General features: G+C 36.5%; 1 protein-coding gene across 1 annotated transcript in view; it reads right to left on the bottom strand.

Moving 5' to 3' along the window:
• The window catches only part of LOC110441642 (glypican-6-like), a 111879-nt gene that overhangs the window by 26603 nt on the left and 65093 nt on the right, over positions 1-20183 (bottom strand). Inside the window, exon 5 of the mRNA XM_021484837.1 lies at positions 8597-8727. Within this exon, the coding sequence (XP_021340512.1) occupies positions 8597-8727 (131 nt within the window). The remainder of the gene's footprint in view (positions 1-8596; positions 8728-20183) is intronic.

Raw genomic sequence — 20183 nt, 5'->3', positions numbered from 1 at the left:
AGACCCAATACACTATGTCCTGTCTAGACAATGGTAAAGTCTACACTAGAGAATATGGCTAGACCCAATACACTATGTCCTGTCTAGACAATGGTAAAGTCTACACTAGAGACGATGACAGACCCAATACACTATGTCCTGTCTAGACAATGGTAAAGTCTACACTAGAGAATATGGCTAGACCCAATACACTATGTCCTGTCTAGACAATGGTAAAGTCTACACTAGAGACGATGACAGACCCAATACACTATGTCCTGTCTAGACAATGGTAAAGTCTACACTAGAGAATATGGCTAGACCCAATACACTATGTCCTGTCTAGACAATGGTAAAGTCTACACTAGAGACGATGACAGACCCAATACACTATGTCCTGTCTAGACAATGGTAAAGTCTACACTAGAGAATATGGCTAGACCCAATACACTATGTCCTGTCTAGACAATGGTAAAGTCTACACTAGAGACGATGACAGACCCAATACACTATGTCCTGTCTAGACAATGGTAAAGTCTACACTAGAGAATATGGCTAGACCCAATACACTATGTCCTGTCTAGACAATGGTAAAGTCTACACTAGAGACGATGACAGACCCAATACACTATGTCCTGTCTAGACAATGGTAAAGTCTACACTAGAGAATATGGCTAGACCCAATACACTATGTCCTGTCTAGACAATGGTAAAGTCTACACTAGAGACGATGACAGACCCAATACACTATGTCCTGTCTAGACAATGGTAAAGTCTACACTAGAGAATATGGCTAGACCCAATACACTATGTCCTGTCTAGACAATGGTAAAGTCTATACTAGAGAATATGGCTAGACCCAATACACTATTTCCTGTCTAGACAATGGTAAAGTCTACACTAGAGATGATGACAGACCCAATACACTATGTCCTGTCTAGACAATGGTAAAGTCTATACTAGAGAATATGGCTGGACCCAATACACTATGTCCTGTCTAGACAATGGTAAAGTCTATACTAAAGAATACAGTAAATTGTGTCTGGACATTGGTCAAGTTTACATTTATTAAGGATAAATGACAGACTCAATACACTATGTCCTGCTGAACAGTGGTCAAGCCTACACTAGAGAATATGGCTAGACTCAATACACTACATCCTGTCTGGATGTGAACAGTCAGAAGTGATCCTTACTTTTCTCCATCTACTCCACGATAATCCCCATCAGTCAGGAGGACAAGGTTTTCATTGTCACTGGTCAGAATGTGTCTGTCAGTCATCTTCAAGGTCAGCTGACTGTCATTTCTCCATCTGGACCATTTACCCTTTTTTTCTCACAAACACTGACTTCGTCCATTACCATATGTCAGATTAGGGTCATTTTATAATGATCAAGCTGTTTAACCAAATAGGTTTACAAATGGACGACATTTATTGTAAGATATATAACCATCATACTGTGAAATCAGATATGTTTGTGGAGTCCAAATTTCATGGTTACCCAGACAAAAACTTATAATTACATTGTCGACTAATAAGTTCGTGGATGAAGATTACCCACGAAATCAACTTAATTAAAAACCACACGAAAAATAGTGATTTTACAGTATATAACATTTAAATCTTTCTATATGAAGACTATCTGAGGTCTATCTATGGTGTAATGGATTTTGGGGGGAACCAAGGTATGATGGACCTGGTTGAGAGGGGAGTAGGATTATGTCTAGATTTTGGGGGATCAGGGTCTACCTACCTATGACGAACTTGAGGGGATTAAGTCTATCTCAAACAAAAGTGATGTGTGTGTGTTGCCAACATTAATTCCAAGTCGCTCCCCACTCCTCCCTATAAAACACCACCAATACCTGGGCTGCCAACAGATACTCTTCTAGGGGGGCCCAAAGCGGGGGAAATTAATTGAAAACTTAATCGAGTGTGATACACTGGGGTAATCTATGGGCCCTCCTTTACACATATATCACCGATAACATACACTCTTGATCTATCTACAGTGATCTTCTGCAGCCTGGGTTCCACACTGGCGATGGAGATCTACAAGTACATGGTGGGGGCAAATGGAATTAAATTGAAATCCCTATGGGGTACCTCATCTCAGTATACTTCATGTGTCCATGTCAGTATCTTGGAGATAACAGGCAGTAGAGACTGTAGATTGACACCACATAAAAATACTACATTTAGTCTCCTACAAATACTGAAATATTACAGTGAAGCGATTAGGGAAAAATTTCAGCAAGAAATCGAGGAAGATCAGTACAGAGTGAGCTTCAGGTGCTAAGCATGTATTTTTCAAGATGTTGTAATCTGCTGCATGTAGGAAATACCTGTTATCAGACAGACACCCTATGGTTTCACCATGAACTTGAGATTAGGCAAAGAATGTATCTAACAGGGAAAATCTATGATGCTGGTGGAATTATCTAAAATCTAAATGAATATCAGCATATCAGAGCTCTCTCTATAATGGTATCCCGTAACAGACATTGTCCTGTACTGTGTGCGATGCTCGGATATTACATGTAACTCTTACCAGCCTAGTCAGTTCTTGAAAATTATACATTTCAAACAGATTAAACAAGATTTTTAGAATCCTTGAATTTATCAAAACCTTCTGAATGATTATACATCTTGTTTTTAGTGAGATGATGAAGAAACTAGGAGAATGTCAAAGCTAGCACTTGGAGCATCATTTTAGAAGGAACAACTGTCCGAATTGTATGTCTATGTTTCTGTAAAAATCGTAATTGCTTGTTCAGCATTAGGTCTGGCCCAAACTCCAAATTTGATCAAAATGTTTTTCGCGAAAATTGATCATTTGATGTTCAGTATTTACACGAGCTCAATCTTGGAGAGTTCTCTAATTCATTGAACAGGAAACTGTCTATACAAAGAACCCAATAAGAAAGTGTCTATACAAAGAACCCAATAAGAAAGGGTCTATACAAAGAACCCAATAAGACCGTGTCTATACAAAGAACCCAATAAGACCGTGTCTATACAAAGAACCCAATAAGAAAGGGTCTATACAAAGAACCCAATAAGAAACTGACTATACAAAGAACACAATAAATAAGTGTCTTTACAAAGAACCCAATAAGAAAGTGTCTATACAATGAACCCAATAAGAAAGTGTCTTAAGAAACTGTCTATACAAAGAAACCAATAAGACAGTGTCTATACAATGAACGTCTTTGCAAAGAACCCAATAAGAAACTGTTTTTCGCGAAAATTGATCATTTGATGTTCAGTATTTACACGAGCTCAATCTTGGAGAGTTCTCTAATTCATTGAACAGGAAACTGTCTATACAAAGAACCCAATAAGAAAGAGTCTATACAAAGAACCCAATAAGAAACTGTTTTTCGCGAAAATTGATCATTTGATGTTCAGTATTTCCACGAGCTCAATCTTGGAGAGTTCTCTAATTCATTGAACAGTAAACTGTCAATACAAAGAACCCAATAAGAAAGGGTCTATACAAAGAACCCAATAAGACCGTGTCTATACAAAGAACCCAATAAATAAGTGTCTATACAAAGAACCCAAGAAGAAAGTGTCTATACAAAGAACCGAATAAGAAAGTGTCTATACAAAGAGCCCAATAAGAAAGTGTCTATACAAAGACCCCAATAAGACAGTGTCTATACAAAGACCCCAATAAGACAGTGTCTATACAACGACCCCAATCAGACAGTGTCTATATAAAGAACCAAATAAGACAGTGTCTATATAAAGAACCAAATAAGACAGTGTCTATATAAAGAACCAAATAAGACAGTGTCTATACAAAGACCCCAATAAGACAGTGTCTATACAAAGACCCCAATAAGACAGTGTCTATACAAAGAACTCAATAAGAAACTGTCTATACAAAGAACCAAATAAGACAGTGTCTATACAAAGACCCCAATAAGACAGTGTCTATACAATGAACCCAATAAGAAACTGTCTATACCAAGAACCCAATAAGAAAGTGTCTATACAATGAACCCAATAAGAAAGTGTCTTAAGAAACTGTCTATACAAAGAACACAATAAATAAGTGTCTTTACAAAGAACCCAATAATAAACTGTCTATACAAAGAAACCAATAAGACAGTGTCTATACAAAGACCCCAATAAGACAGTGTCTATACAAAGACCCCAATAAGAAAGTGTCTATACAATGAACCCAATAAGAAACTGTCTATACCAAGAACCCAATAAGAAAGTGTCTTTACAAAGACCACAATAAGAAAGTGTCTATATAAAGAACCCTATAAGACAGTGTCTATACAAAGACCCCAATAAGAAAGTGTCTATACAAAGACCCCAATAAGAAAGTGTCTATACAAAGAAACCAATAAGAAAGTGTCTATATAAAGAACCCTATAAGACAGTGTCTATACAAAGACCCCAATAAGACAGTGTCTATATAAAGAACCAAATAAGACAGTGTCTATACAAAGAACCCAATAAATAAGTGTCTATACAAAGAACCCAATAAGACAGTGTCTTTACAAAGAACCCAATAATAAACTGTCTATACAAAGAACCCAATAAGAAAGAGTCTATACAAAGAACCCAATAAGAAAGTGTCTTTACAAAGACCACAATAAGAAAGTGTCTATATAAAGAACCCTATAAGACAGTGTCTATACAAAGACCCCAATAAGACAGTGTCTATATAAAGAACCAAATAAGACAGTGTCTATACAAAGACCCCAATAAGAAAGTGTCTATACAATGAACCCAATAAGAAAGTGTCTTAAGAAACTGTCTATACAAAGAACCAAATAAGACAGTGTCTATATAAAGAACCAAATAAGACAGTGTCTATACAAAGACCCCAATAAGAAAGTGTCTATACAATGAACCCAATAAGAAACTGTCTATACCAAGAACCCAATAAGAAAGTGTCTACACAGAGAACCCAATAAGACAGTGTCTATGCAAAGAACCCAATAAGACAGTGTCCATACAATGAACCCAATAAGAAAGTGTCTTAAGAAACTGTCTATACAAAGAAACCAATAAGAAAGTGTCTATATAAAGAACCCTATAAGACAGTGTCTATACAAAGAACTCAATAAGAAACTGTCTATACAAAGAACCCAATAAGAAAGTGTCTACACAAAGAACCCAATAAGACAGTGTCTATACAAAGAACCCAATAAGAAAGTGTCTATACAAAGAACCCAATAAGAAAGTGTCTATACAAAGAACCCAATAAGAAAGTGTCTATACAAAGAACCCAATAAGAAAGTGTCTATACAAAGAACCCAATAAGAAAGTGTCTATATAAAGAACCCAATAAGACAGTGTCTTTACAAAGAACCCAATAATAAACTGTCTTTGCAAAGAACCCAATAAATAAGTGTCTATACAAAGAACCCAATAAGAAACTGTCTATACAAAGAACCCAATAAGAAAGTGTCTATACAAAGAACCCAATAAGAAAGTGTCTATATAAAGAACCCAATAAGACAGTGTCTATACAAAGAACCCAATAAGACAGTGTCTATACAAAGAACCCAATAAGAAAGTGTCTTTACAAAGAACACAATAAGAAAGTGTCTATATAAAGAACCCAATAAGACAGTGTCTATACAAAGAACCCAATAAGAAAGTGTCTATACAAAGAAGCCAATAAGACCGTGTCTATACAAAGAACCCAATAAGAAAGTGTATTTACAAAGAACACAATAAGAAAGTGTCTATACAAAGAACCCAATAAGACAGTGACTATACAAAGAACCCAATAAGAAAGTGTCCATACAAAGAACCCAATAAGAAAGTGTCTATACAAAGAACCGAATACGAAAGTGTCTATACAAAGAACCCAATAAGAAACTGTCTATACAAAGAACACAATAAATAAGTGTCTTTACAAAGAACCCAATAAGAAAGTGTCTATATAAAGATCCCAATAAGACAGTGTCTATACAAAGAACCCAATAAGAAACTGTCTATACAAAGGACCCAATAAGAAAGTGTCTATACAAAGAACCCAATAAGACAGTGACTATACAAAGAACCCAATAAGACAGCGTCTATACAAAGAACCCAATAAGACAGTGACTATACAAAGAACCCAATAAGACAGCGTCTATACAAAGAACCCAATAAGACAGTGTCTATATAAAGAACCCAATAAGAAAGTGTCTATACAAAGAAGCCAATAAGACCGTGTCTATACAAAGAACCCAATAAGAAAGTGTCTATACAAAGAACCCAATAAGACAGTGACTATACAAAGAACCCAATAAGACAGTGTCTATACAAAGAACCCAATAAGACAGTGTCTATACAAAGAACCCAATAAGACAGTGTCTATACAAAGAACCCAATAAGACAGTGTCTATACAAAGAACCCAATAAGACAGTGTCTATACAAAGAACCCAATAAGACAGTGTCTATACAAAGAACCCAATAAGACAGTGTCTATACAAAGAACCCAATAAGACAGTGTCTATACAAAGAACCCAATAAGAAAGTGTCTATATAAAGAACCCAATAAGAAAGTGTCTATACAAAGACCACAATAAGATGTTCAACATTATCTGGGTCACTAATGAAAGTGATTATCATTGATCCTTCAAATTAGCTCTGTAATGTTGCCTTCCCCTGATCCCCCCTAGATACAGACCCTGGCTAGAGGCCCTCGGCTCGGAGGTACCATGTCTGGCTAAACACCGCAGAAAGAGGCTGATGCCCGAAACAATTTCTTCTTTTGTGTATGAAAATAAATTTTGAATATTCAAAGGTCAAAGGTCAACTATGAAATGTTAAATACGGATATTACACAGGTCAAAGTCCAATAAGGGTTGTACCCACAATAAAACATTTGCCCTGATAGTCAGACTCCCTTACATGTTTGGAATGGTTATCCCGAAATCACCTTCCACTGACTGTGCTTACCGACAGATTACAGTTTATCAACACAAAATGAAATGTTGGTCTAAAGACATCAGGTGCAATGCCCTCTGTCAACACCCGAGTCCTTTATTGGAAGTCAATGGAGAGAGTGGGAGATAATGTAATAACCTGTCTAAATATATCCATCGATACAAATATGTTTGAACTAAATTCCAACAATAAGAAAATTAGAACGAACATGTACATTAATCTTAACTCCGGGGATTGTAGTACAGATACCGGTTCCCTTGGAAACGCATCAATTCAAACAGATGACTTTCAATCAATACTGATCGGCCTCTACAAGATGTTTCATCAATGTTGATAAACCGAATCAAACAGTTTCAATAAATCTGCCGGAGTTTCAACCTCTGTATATCAAGTAAAAGCTTGTTACAGTCTTTTTTTCCCAGTATTCATCCATCATTATAAATATTTCCACATTATCTGGGTATATTGGTACAGAAACAGAACAGGAATTGTTATCAAGATTGATGATCTGTTTGTTTATTTATAGATATACACGACCTAATTTAAGCCTATTTTATAATAGATTAGATCCACTATGCAGTATCATTGCCATCCAGATCTACTTAACTCATTCACCCCTGAAATTTCATAATGAACTATTCCAAACATTGAATGGGAAGAGTTCAAATGTGTCTTCAGGGGTAAATGTGTTAAATATCAGTCATATGTGATCTGGTAGAAATTGGCCATTGGCATTGGTCATATCATTAGGGCGGGGGAATGAGGGCGGGGCTTGAGGAGAGTAGAAAGCTACAGAATTATCAATACCAACATCAGTTTTCTTGTAAAGATTATATTTCATTTTCTGGCAGAAATTGGCCATTGGCATTGGTCGTATCATTATTTGGGGGAGGGGAGAGTTATAAAATTCTCAATACATGTACCAACATCAGTTCTCTTGTAAAGATTATACCTTGTTTTCAAACAGAAATATAGGATGAAGCTAAACTAGGCTAGAGCTCTTTACAGCAAATTCTATGTTTCGGTTATAATAATAACCAATATTTGATTTACATAGAAATCAATACAGTGACACCTAGCTGTAAGATTTGCCCAGGTGTCTGAACTCACCGTACAAGCATCACTTCCAACAGTGTCTGTGACAAGATACAGACTCTGTTTGTACACCAGTGTTCACAGAAGCTGAGGACATTCACACCAATAAGCAGACCTTATCTGTCAGAGGAAATGGTTATCAATGGGTGCCCAGATATCTCCCCACCCCTACTGTCCAGATTCCTGGCCCGCTCTAACAACACAGGTGAAAGGTGTACATGAAGTGGTAATTGGCCCCTTGAGTGTAGATAGCAAGAGACCAACTTTCTCTGACTTTCTCTGTCATCAAGCACTGTGACTATGGCAACCAGACAACACTACATCATCACCATGGCGTTCTGATAAGGACTAAGGAAGAATGGACTCAGCTTCTATAATGCTGGGCTTGCCTCCAGCAGCAGGGCCTGTTGACAGGTGACTATACCAAGTGTTGACCTGTAGCAGATACCATTACCAGCTCAGATCTGATGAGGACGACCTATATAAGGACTGTCAATGATAACTTGTACAGTACTGGAGACAGCTTGACATAACCAGGTATAAATAAGTAAGACAGATTCTCAGGACAGATCTTTCTGATGAGAAATATTGGATGGTTTAGACAGGTTACCTGGTCACTGATTTCTTCCCCGTTGTCGTGAAGGGTCATGATGGCGTTCGAGATCTGTACATCGATCGGATCCACCACTGATTCGATGTTGAAGGGACCTTCAAGACGTGTGGCAAGCTGTTTCATCGCCTCTGTAACACACAATAGGTCAAAGGTCAATCATTGCACAAAGAGGTAAAAGGGCAGGCTATCATTTCAAAGATCACAGGTTTCCACAAAAAAAACCAACGTCAACCAATCTTACACATTGTATAGGTCAATTCATTCTGCATAAAATGTCAAAAGTCACATTTCTAAACAAGAATTGATATAAAACCTGAAACTTAGGCAAACCCCTCCCCTGTACAAACCCCTCCTCTGTACAAACCCCTTCCCTGTACAAACCCCTCCCCTGTACAAACCCCTCCCCTGTACAAACCCCTCCTCTGTACAAACCCCTCCCCTGTACTTTAGCTACTTTGATGTGGGAGGTGATGAGACTTGTAACCTAACCCTCACTTGGCACAACATTTGCTATAAATCCTTCAATTGGCCTACATAATTTATTTGAAGGAACGCACCCAAATGTGCCATCAGTAATTTGCCTGCTGGTGGCCTCCAGGGACCATGATAGTGGCCTCCGGGGACCGTGCTGGTGGCCTCCGGGGACTGTGGGTGAGACAGAGACAGATGCCCTTTATATGGCAGATATTTGGCCACTTTCAGTGACATGGCACATTTCCCTCCATTTAAAATTTCATTATATTTCTATTCTTTTTTTCTTTCTTTTATATCTGAAATCTTATAATGTTGTAGTGAGACTTCATTGATTATTTAAATGCCTCCTTTCATGTATTTTTTACTTTAGAATACTGAACATAATAACAGTATTTTTGATGTCAATGCTTCGTGTTAGTTTTATATACTGGTTTAGTGAGAACTTGCATATATATGGTTTGATCTTGATTTGACCTGTTAGCATTAAACATTCTACTTTAAATGTGTCCAAACATTTTATCATTTCCTTAATACTTAAATACCATTTAATCTATAAACCTGACAGTTGATAATCAGATTTTTTTTTTTTTACAGAATGGGGAAAATAAACAGAAAATTTTAAATATGATTTCTGGGTGTTAACCTGAAACAGGAAAAGTTGACCAGGAACGGAATACAGTTTGGTTATAACTCTTTTCAAGTAAGAAATTATTCAGATTGCATTGAAATGTGTCAAGGAGGTCGAAACTAAATACATTCATAATCACGTTTTCCGCTCCTTACTTGTTATTCAATACTGACATTTTTAACTTGCTGTACATGTGAAAATCTCGTACAGGTGGTCTAAAGAACTTATTGAATTAAGACTAAAAATAAATCAGAAGTCAAATAGATCAATCATAATCTTAAGCGTGTGTGGTTCTTATTTAGGTATGAATTCTACAGGTAACATGTTAGTGCTGAGGTAAGAAACGGGCTTTACCTGTAATTTATCAGCACAGGTCACAGGTAAATCACGTAACACCCCAAATAAGTTTCCATGACAACTATTCATTAGCAAGCACAGATGAATACTAAACATTTATCACTATATGTATATTTTTTTTCAAAAGGGGAAAACCTTTCATTTTCTTTATTTGATTTGTAATGTAGTTGTAAGTATTTCATTGAAATGTTACATTCAATTTATCCAAAAATAAATAATGATTTTTTTTTTAAGCAATTTGAAGGTTTATATATCAGAAATCTTAAAAAGGCGAAATGGCTGTTTTTATGGGAATTACCTGTAGGTTATCGGTAATAAAACTGAGCAGGTTCACAGGTTTTCCCTTGTGATGCCAGACACAACACAATACTGCACAATACTGCATCTGTCAAGTGTGCGGGGCAATTTTACAATTAACTTGTAAATTGACAAAAAAGGTTGTATGCGCTATACAGGGTGGAAAGTGAAAATGACTGGATTTATGAAATAAATGCCTTGATGACTATATTTGTAAAAGACCTGAGTCGCAATGTCCCGTGACCTACGAGACCTCCACTCATTCATTATTTGATTCCGTCTAATACCTCCGACATGAATTTGTTCTGATTTCGCTTGCATCATCACAATTGTGACCTCATCTAACTTTCCACAGCGTTAACTATACAACGATACCTGTTGTGTTGGACTGGCTTGTGTAGCCAGACAAAACGTATACGGCCAGTTACTTTAGGTATGCGTACAAGGGGCCCAGAAAAATGTCAGAATTGACATCTCTTAATGTAGATCCACCCATATTTCGCTGTGTTCACTGGGGCTTTCAATTTCGGGGGAAATATCCTGTGAAATCTATTTCCTTTGATGTTGGACACTTTTTTATTTCTTCACAATCACATCCTTATTAAAATGGCCGATCTACGGATAGGAATTAAACCATATTCACGGCTAGACTTCAGGTGTCAAAAAATCAGCCTTGCTGAAAACACCTACGTACATAATATCGGAGCAACTCCGCGCACTCAAATCCTTATCTACATATATGACCAACAATTATAAAGACACCATACTAACAGGAGCAACATTCCTCAAATTCCATCTCATAAAGGATGACACTGTTTACTGTCAAAACACATCGGACACTTGGGAAACCTTCACAAGGACACACAAGTATTTAATTTCTAGTACAAAGCAATTAACTCATTTACCCCTACATAACTTAATTGGACTTGCCCAGTCTTTGATTTGGTAAGGTTCAAATGTGACTTTAGGCGTGGTGAATGGGTCAATTCAGTGCCCTCTTCAATGATAAGTCCTCATCTCGATAGGAATCAAATTTCGTATATCAATTAAATTAAGAATAATCAATCAAAATTTCTAAATATTGCAACCACACACTGATGTGTTGTTGTAACGTATTACGACAACACATTTAACCCTTTCACCCCTGAAATTTCATATTGAAGAAGAGTTCAAATGTGTCCTCAGAGGTGATTGGGTTAACTCTCCATGGTAACATATTGTTTGTTTGTATACTAAAACATCAAAAATGTATCACAAATGAATTATTTGGCCTTAATTATCGGGAAATAAACTGCAGAAGATCTTCACCTTGACCTCTGACAGGAAATCTGATAAATGTCGGTGATACGGTAATTCGTCTTAATGTCACACATAATTACTGTTATTGACGTGTGTACATCGTTAATGCAGATACATTGTAAACACAACTGTCTCAACACTATAAACCATTATGTGTACAAAGCTGCAGCGTTCATTGAGAAAACTACCTACAATATACCTATATCAATCATAGGCTAACAGTTGATATGATGAGTCCGGTTTAACTTCTGATATACACATGTCGATACAAATACCACAATTAAAACATTGATTGAAAATTTGAAAAAGGTTTTTTTTAAAACTAAGTTCAAGTCAACACTATAGACCATAATGAACTCATCCAGATCATTTAACGGTAGAGTTTATTAAAGTTACATAGCGGTGAAAGGGGTTAATGTATTTGATTTTTTATTCACAACAATCGTAATGATCTCCCCTGCCTTTCAAACCCCATTTGAAGAAACTGTTTGTAAATGTTGAGTGAAATTTTCAAAAGTGCATAAACATGTTTTGACAGCATCAAAAACAAATTGTGTCCCATTCCGTGATATTCTAAAGCTATGCATTTCTGTATATACACATGTAAACACACTTTTAAAGCCCGTTTAACGTTGAAAGGATATTGAGCAGCAAATTTCATTGCATGTGATGTTTGCAATACCCAACCCATTTGACATATTCGAAACAGAAGACATTTGTACGAAAGACTGGTATTTACGTTGATACTGGGGATATCGGTCAAAGACGGGAGGTAATAGAGCTTTACACATTTATATGGAAGCCATGCATGTTGTCATTCCCTGAACTCTTCATACAAAAACACCGCAGCATTTCATTCATCATCCAAAAACTAACATATGTCCCAACTCAAACAGATCGAGATTACCCAGGAAGAAGGGAAAATAATCGCAAGTGTCATAATAGCTGCCAATTTTCCCACCCTTCCTGATAAATAAGATTTATATTGGGCTGAAACTACATACATCATATACAGTTTCTAGTTCTGTAGAAAAGTCGTGAAAGGTATCCAGGAGAAAACATCAAATAAATATGATGAAGATAAAGTGGTTTTTTCCAAGCGCCCGAGCGCTTGTTACAGTGTAAGTGAAAGATGTGGCTGGAATACAAAGATTATCACACTAGTCAGGGACGTATAGTGAAGGGGATTAGCAACTCCCTCTTTGCCTTACCAATTTTATGACACGTCAATCTAGACTTACCTCCCCCTGATTCAGGAGCAGATAGCGAGCGCCACCTATCTCAATTTTGACAAACCAAGATGGCGTCGATACCGCTTCGTTAGATTACAGAAGTTGGCGTGAAAACAAACCAATCGCGATAAGTGTTCTTACGACTTTTGTTTATCCCATTGTTATAAGCTGATTGTATTACTTATAATTGATAAAATCTGTGGTATCATATTAATTGATGTCTCGTTTTTGGGGTATATTTTTCTATTTTTAAACGCGACGTAACGCATGGTTCAGAGTATTGTGGTGGGCGTCGACAGACATTTTTTTTTATAATGACCCAACCTATTTTAATTGCAAATAATATAATTTAACTTGTGTTATTTTTGTGTCAAAAAGAGTAAATATCAGCATTATTTTTCACTGGAACGTAAATCATCATTGCGAAAGTAGTTGGTGACTGCTCACTGTTTGGATTAAATTTTATAAACTATCGTTTATATTTTTTAAAACAATTAATATCAATAAACAGCTGAGTAATTTCTATGTTAAGTAGGCCTGATTTGATTTGCATTACTTGGAACTATAGCGATGTCACAGATGAAATTACTCGTCTGGTAACGAAGGACACGTGTTGTTAAAAACCGTAAACAAAAATGCGGGATAAAAAAAACCCACATATTTGTGAACCACCTCAAAAAATATTTGACTGATCTTTTTTAAATTAGCAGCAATAGAAAGCTGAATAATTTTTATAACGACCCAACCCATTTTAATTGCAAATAATATAATTTAACTTGTGTTATTTTTGTGTCAAAAGTGTAAATATCAGCATTATTTTTCACTGGAACGTAAATCATCATTGCGAAAGTAGTTGGTGACTGCTCACTGTTTTGATTAAATTTTATAAACTATCGTTTATATTTTTTAAAACAATTAATATCAATAAACAGCTGAGTAATTTCTATGTTAAGTAGGCCTGATTTGATTTGCATTACTTGGAACTATAGCGATGTCACAGATGAAATTACTCTTCTGGTAACGAAGGACACGTGTTGTTAAAAACCGTAAACAAAAATGCGGGATAAAAAAAACCCACATATTTGTGAACCACCTCAAAAAATATTTGACTGATCTTTTTTAAATTAGCAGCAATAGAAAGCTGAATAATTTTTATAACGACCCAACCCATTTTAATTGCAAATAATATAATTTAACTTGTGTTATTTTTGTGTCAAAAGTGTAAATATCAGCATTATTTTTCACTGGAACGTAAATCATCATTGCGAAAGTAGTTGTTGACTGCTCACTGTTTTGATTAATTTTATAAACTATCGTTTTTTTTTTTTTAAACAATTAATATCAATAAACAGCCGAGTAATTTCTATGTTAAGTAGGCCTGATTTGATTTGCATTATTTGGAACGATAGCGATGTCACAGATGAAATTACTCGTCTGGTAACGAAGGACACGTGTTGTTAAAAAACGTAAACAACCGGAAATGTTAAACCCAACAAAAAAGTTCGCCTGCATTCGGGGATGAGCTCATTTCAAAAATACTTCATTTTGAAATTTACAGCGATAGAAAGTTGAATATTTTTTTGATATGTAGTACTAATTTTTATGGCAAAAAATAACAAATAACTTGTGCTGTTTTCGTGTCAAAAAGTGTCAATATAAGCATTATTTTCACTGGAACGTGCTGTACGAAATGTGATTTGTTGTAATAGCCACCAACACAGCCGAAAGGCTAGACATAGTGGCAACGATAGCCCTATCCCTGGAATAAAAAGAAGACCTACTAATACCAGAGACGTATAATACACTGCTAATACACAGTCCCAATCAGGGCTAACCGTTATCAAAACCATGATTTTAACGCTAGTGCGCAAGCGCGGGCTGATCGAGAGGGGCTCTCGATGACTTCGCGGTTCGGTGAACAAACACAAAAGCGACGTGCTATAGAATCTTGACTGGGGCAGAGTTGCCAATCCCCTCTATATACTGTCCCTGCACTAGTCAACCACAAAAATGTTAAAATGTCCTTGACCCGAGAGACTAAGCAGATCTTTGGGCAAAACCTGATCAGGGCTTATACATCTCATTATTCTGGGGACCAGCATTCATCCTCGTCAAATAAACCGATGTAGCTAGTTAAAAGATGAAATAAACAAAGATAGAAAAATACTTTCATGCCAAATAATCCGTTTAGAATATTTTCAGAAATCTTCAACAAAGAACAAATTCCTTCACGAAGAATGAAGCAAGTGAAAAAACTGGAGACCTGTATTGAATCCATAATGCACAATTTCATGAATTGAAGTGCGAGCTCTATGCTGATGAATGGGACTACACCTGAATGAAGTTTCTATTGCATCGACAGAATGGTGGGGATGAATGAACGATCCTATAAACTGAGTGAAAACATGAATGAAAAGAAATAAAACTTAAATCGTATTTGCTTGAGTGTTGGATCTCAGGCTCATTATTCCGGTCTTTAGATACGGACAATGGCGGTGTACTTGGGTAACCCGGGATTTACTATCTATCCAGGGAACACTTCTACTCTGTCTATACAGACTGGAAACTTATTCCAGTTACCTTTCTGTAGTCACTAGGTTTTACTGACTACAGAAAAGCACGATAACCGGAATCAATTTATATACATTTTTGCGAATTATTATACATATTAAGCCATATTTTTGACCCCTGCATAAAAAGTTTTGTATTGAACATCACTGTTGCAGATTTTCGATAAAACAGATTTTGTCCATCTCCTGTGATTTGTTCAGAACGTTTGTTAACTGTAAGTTTACAAATATTTCTTTGAATGCCTTAGCGAAGATTTATATTCCTTTTCTAAAGAAAATGGCTTAAGTTTTTAAGGATGTTTTAAATTTTGTCGATTTTGAGCTAATACTCTTTCAAAACCTATTATTTGTCAACTGAACACCTTTAAGGTGACTCCACACATCGTCATCAGCGTCCATTTTGATGACGTACTTTCGGAAAAAGTACAGCTCGGACTCCATTATCTTGATCGAAATGTGCATGTACACCGTGTCGTCATTTCCGTATTGCGTATCGGGCATTCAATGTCGTTGTGCAAATTATAGTTACACCTTGGCTGTTTTCGTTTAAACGGTCAAACCGATCAGACCACTGTTGTTCGTTTATTAAATAAGGTTGGACCTAGTAATCTGATGCTGCTTTCAGGCGAGCCGTGAGAAAGCCTTGCAAGGCCTGCATATACATTTGCAGGTCCGCCAGGATCTATACCCGAAATTGTTACATTTATAAACGGTCAAACCGGTTGCTCCGCATACACGAACAGGCCCCTGGTAAACAATAGTACACGTGCGTGCCGATGATATGTTAACACCCGATATCGAGATTTTACTGGGAAATGTATAATCACACGTATTTCAGGAATAAAGCTTTCAAATTCATAGACATAAACAGACTCACGGGAAGATAGTGACATGAGACCAAACGACCTCAAGAAGGTCATATAGGAAACGCATGGAATGCGGACGTACCAACCTCACATGTGCAACACGAGTTCATAAGCTCGAGGTCGTTACGATTTTCGCTGTTGAGGAAGTTTCGCTCTGTCGATTAAATCGTGTTTACAAATGTAGTCTACTTACTCTGTGAAAATAATGTTTTGTAAAATATCAAGATACCTATAAAATGCATGTGTGAGTGCACGTGAGAACGGCATACCATGCGATAGCCTCTGGTCACATATGTACCTGACATGTAATTATAAACATACCGTGAGTTAGCGGACTGTGGAATGATGTCCAAAGTGTACATGACTGAGGGTAATTTGGTTCCATTAAAGAACAATAAATTGATAATTTTGATATCATATTTTTGATTTATTTCCATCATTTTTGTTATATGTAAACAGGGACAACTGTCATTGTGTAAATGTCACCCCTCTGCAAAAAGTTCCGATTTTTTTCAAGGAAGATAACTCTTACCCGGATCGAAGTGATTGTAAAATGTAAAATAAATTAATTATAAAGCCATTGTGTATATTTTGTTCAATTTCCCATTCTATATGTATAGATCTTTGTGTCCTGTTGGCTTTTAGCTTGTAGATAATCACTTTTATCCGTTCAAATTCAATAAAAAACACTTTGTGTAACATGTGTTACATATTTTGCGATAAATAAAATATTTGTAGGGTTAATTAGAAATGCTTCTTTTCATTTTATTATTGTTGTTATTGTTCAGAACAATGTCACACCCAAAAAAAACCCGGAAAATATTAAAATTGACGAAAATTCAATTTTTTGGTATTTTTTCCAAAAAAGTCCCCTAACTATCGGAGTGTTTAGATTTTCATAAAATCAACTCTACATAGTTGCATAACCATTATATGAAAGTTTCAACGAATTTCGCTGGTTAATTACGGAAGTGTGGAGCCACCTTAACTCATTCAGCCCCGAATTTTCATAATGAACTATTCCAACCATTGAATTGAAAGACGTCAAATGTGTTTTCAGGTTCGAATGAGTTAACGTATGTATGTAAAGTATAAAGAGTAAGCTGAGAAGGCATGAGGTGCTCCGCTGTCTCGTAGGGTTAAGTGGGTAGATAGAGTATTTAGGTCAGGTCTTAATCACCCTGATATATATATCACCTGTCAATCAGATGGTCCTCCCCAGTATTGTAAGCTTATCTCACATCCAGGTAATAAGGGTGGGAGAAATGTGTCACTGACGACACAGAAGCTACGGCCGAACCAGGTGCCGTTCCACCATACCATACCCGACACACACACAATATTTTTTAAACTGATATCAGTGACAAACAAAAAACAGACCATATTTTCTACTGTAACAATAGAATATCTAGGTGTTTTTTAAAGGTAAACAATAGTGATCATATATCCAACTTTTCATACCTTTTTTACAAGAGAACATAACTTCACCAAATTTTTTCACTCAGTCCTTTTGATCATATGAGAAAAGTTAAGTTGAATCTCAAACACTTATGAAAGAACCCTGGAGAAAGGTGTTCTTCTATCGGAGAAATCAACTGTAACATCGCAGACATCTTAAAACTTGGGAAAGCAACAAAACTTTTCAAAAAACATTGCCCATTTCTGCATTAGATTTTATCTGGTAAATGTGCCCTGCCTAATGTTTTATCATGGCGGGCCTGATTGATGTTTATTCCAAACAGTTTACACACTAAAAGATTGACACATTTCTGGCTTTAAATCCTCCTCTTTTCCTGTTTTTTTTTTCTAACAGGATTTATGGTAAGTATAAGCGGAGTAATGTGTGGAAGAAAACGTTTTATTGGTTTCGCCTCGCTATATGTATCACCAGTAAAGTTCAATTTGTGGAGCTTTGTTTCTCTAGACGCCTGTGAGCCTTTTAATATCCAACAGGTTTTAATACCCATCAATGAACGATAAAAGTTCCGAGTGATGAATGCTCTGGATTTTCTATAGAACCTTGTATGCGATACACGAAGACCTGGACCTTGACGTCGTCATGATCCATGTTCACAGATTTCCGAGTGTGTGTTCCAGTCAGAGATTTAAATTACAGCTTAGAAACATCATCCATCTTCTTCGTATCTTAACTATTTGTGCAAGATCGGCCTGAATCCTTCACTTCCCTGTAATGGTATTGCAGGCTCTAACTAAGTTACATGTACAGGGTGTTTCAGAACAAACCAATTTTACCAGGGCAAAAAACAGTTGCCATGGTAACCTAGTTGTTTTTTCTGAATCATTTAACTAGGATATAATAAATGATATGTTGGACAAATAATCAAGTTACATGTGAATTAATTTAGAGGCCAGGCCAGGTAATTTATTTATGCCAGGTTTGCATAGTAACAAATTTCTTTATTAACGTAAATTTAATTTGTAGATAAATTGTATTACTTATATAGAACACCGAAATCATATATGTAGCATTGCAAATATTTCTACACAAATTCTACCAGCTTAAGCCACGATTCTGGAATTTCTAAATTTTGCATCAACATTACCAGGAGGATATTTTCAATTTCAAGAAGCACCAACAGCCCAATGGAAATCACAATGAAATGCAACTACATCTACATATTACTAAGGACACGAAACTTTTTTCTCACACCAATTCTTCAATTGTGCTTTCATCCCTACAACAACATTTTGGGCTCATTTTTCTATTTATCTGGACTGGTTTATTTTTGTTTGAGGGGGTTGAGTCGATCAACAATGGTGTTGATGGGGAGAGGAGCCTTAATGACTTCGCTGGTCCCTCCATCCATCTTAGTATCTTGCAGCGTATGTATTAAGGAATGGTTCTGTATCTCAACAAGTCTATACTGACATATGGAAGGGAATGTGTTCTGCTGCTGAGCGAAGTATGTGAAAACCAATTACAGTCGCCATTAGCTAAATGCATAGACTGATCCTATTATTAACGGCTCAAATGTTTAAATCATTTTTCCACGAGGTAATGGTACAGGCTTGAAGTGTAGTTGGAAGGACTAAAACAGATCTGTATCCCAGAGGAAAGCCGAAACAAAAACCTTCAAACCTGACATAGCTCGCATCTGTCAGGGTTTTCACTTCCTGTGTCAGAAAATGAAAGTATCTCTGTTCTGAACATGAATGGGTACTTCGTTCCTGCGGCAGATAGGCAGATCATTACAGAAAATGTCACTTTCGGTAAAATTGTAATTTGTTTTTCCCTTTTCTTTTCCTGTACTCTTTAAACAAGAGGCCCAAGGGCCTTAGCGGTCACCTGAGTTATATCATAGGTACTGGTAGCTTTATTTTATTGTATAGATGTGATGTGGAAATAAGCATGTAAACTAAGTGAAATACAATACTTGTCATGTCATCAAAGGATAAGAATTTTAAAATATTTGTAAATGTTCCCTTTGGAGCCCCGCTCTAACCCCTGGGGATGGGGCAGGAATTCCAAGTTTACAATGTGATACCGTCATCCACCAAAGATGATTCTGACCAAGTAAAAATAATTTCCAACAGAAAATTGTCAAAATATACCCAAAAGTGTTGTTTCCCTATATAAACTATAGTAAACTTTACCCCCTCCCCAAGGGAGAACGGATAGCTCGGGGGTCCTGAAATTTACAATTTAAATAAAGCCCCTGATGATCTTTCCATCCATGCAGAGAAAATGACTGTAGTATAGGACTCTGAGTCACAGGAAGAAGATTTTTGAAAATTGGTTAAATTTCCCTTTGGGGCCCCGCCCTGGCCCCCTAGGGTTGGGGCAGGAATCCCAATTTTACAATTTAAAACCATCTTCCTCCTTCAGGGATAATTCTCACT

The sequence above is a fragment of the Mizuhopecten yessoensis genome, unplaced genomic scaffold (assembly GCF_002113885.1).
Source record: "Mizuhopecten yessoensis strain PY_sf001 unplaced genomic scaffold, ASM211388v2 scaffold716077, whole genome shotgun sequence".
In the NCBI taxonomy this organism is placed as follows: domain Eukaryota; kingdom Metazoa; phylum Mollusca; class Bivalvia; order Pectinida; family Pectinidae; genus Mizuhopecten; species Mizuhopecten yessoensis.
The sequence above is the reverse complement of the archived record's forward strand: the minus strand, read 5'-3'. Positions and strand labels throughout refer to the sequence as shown.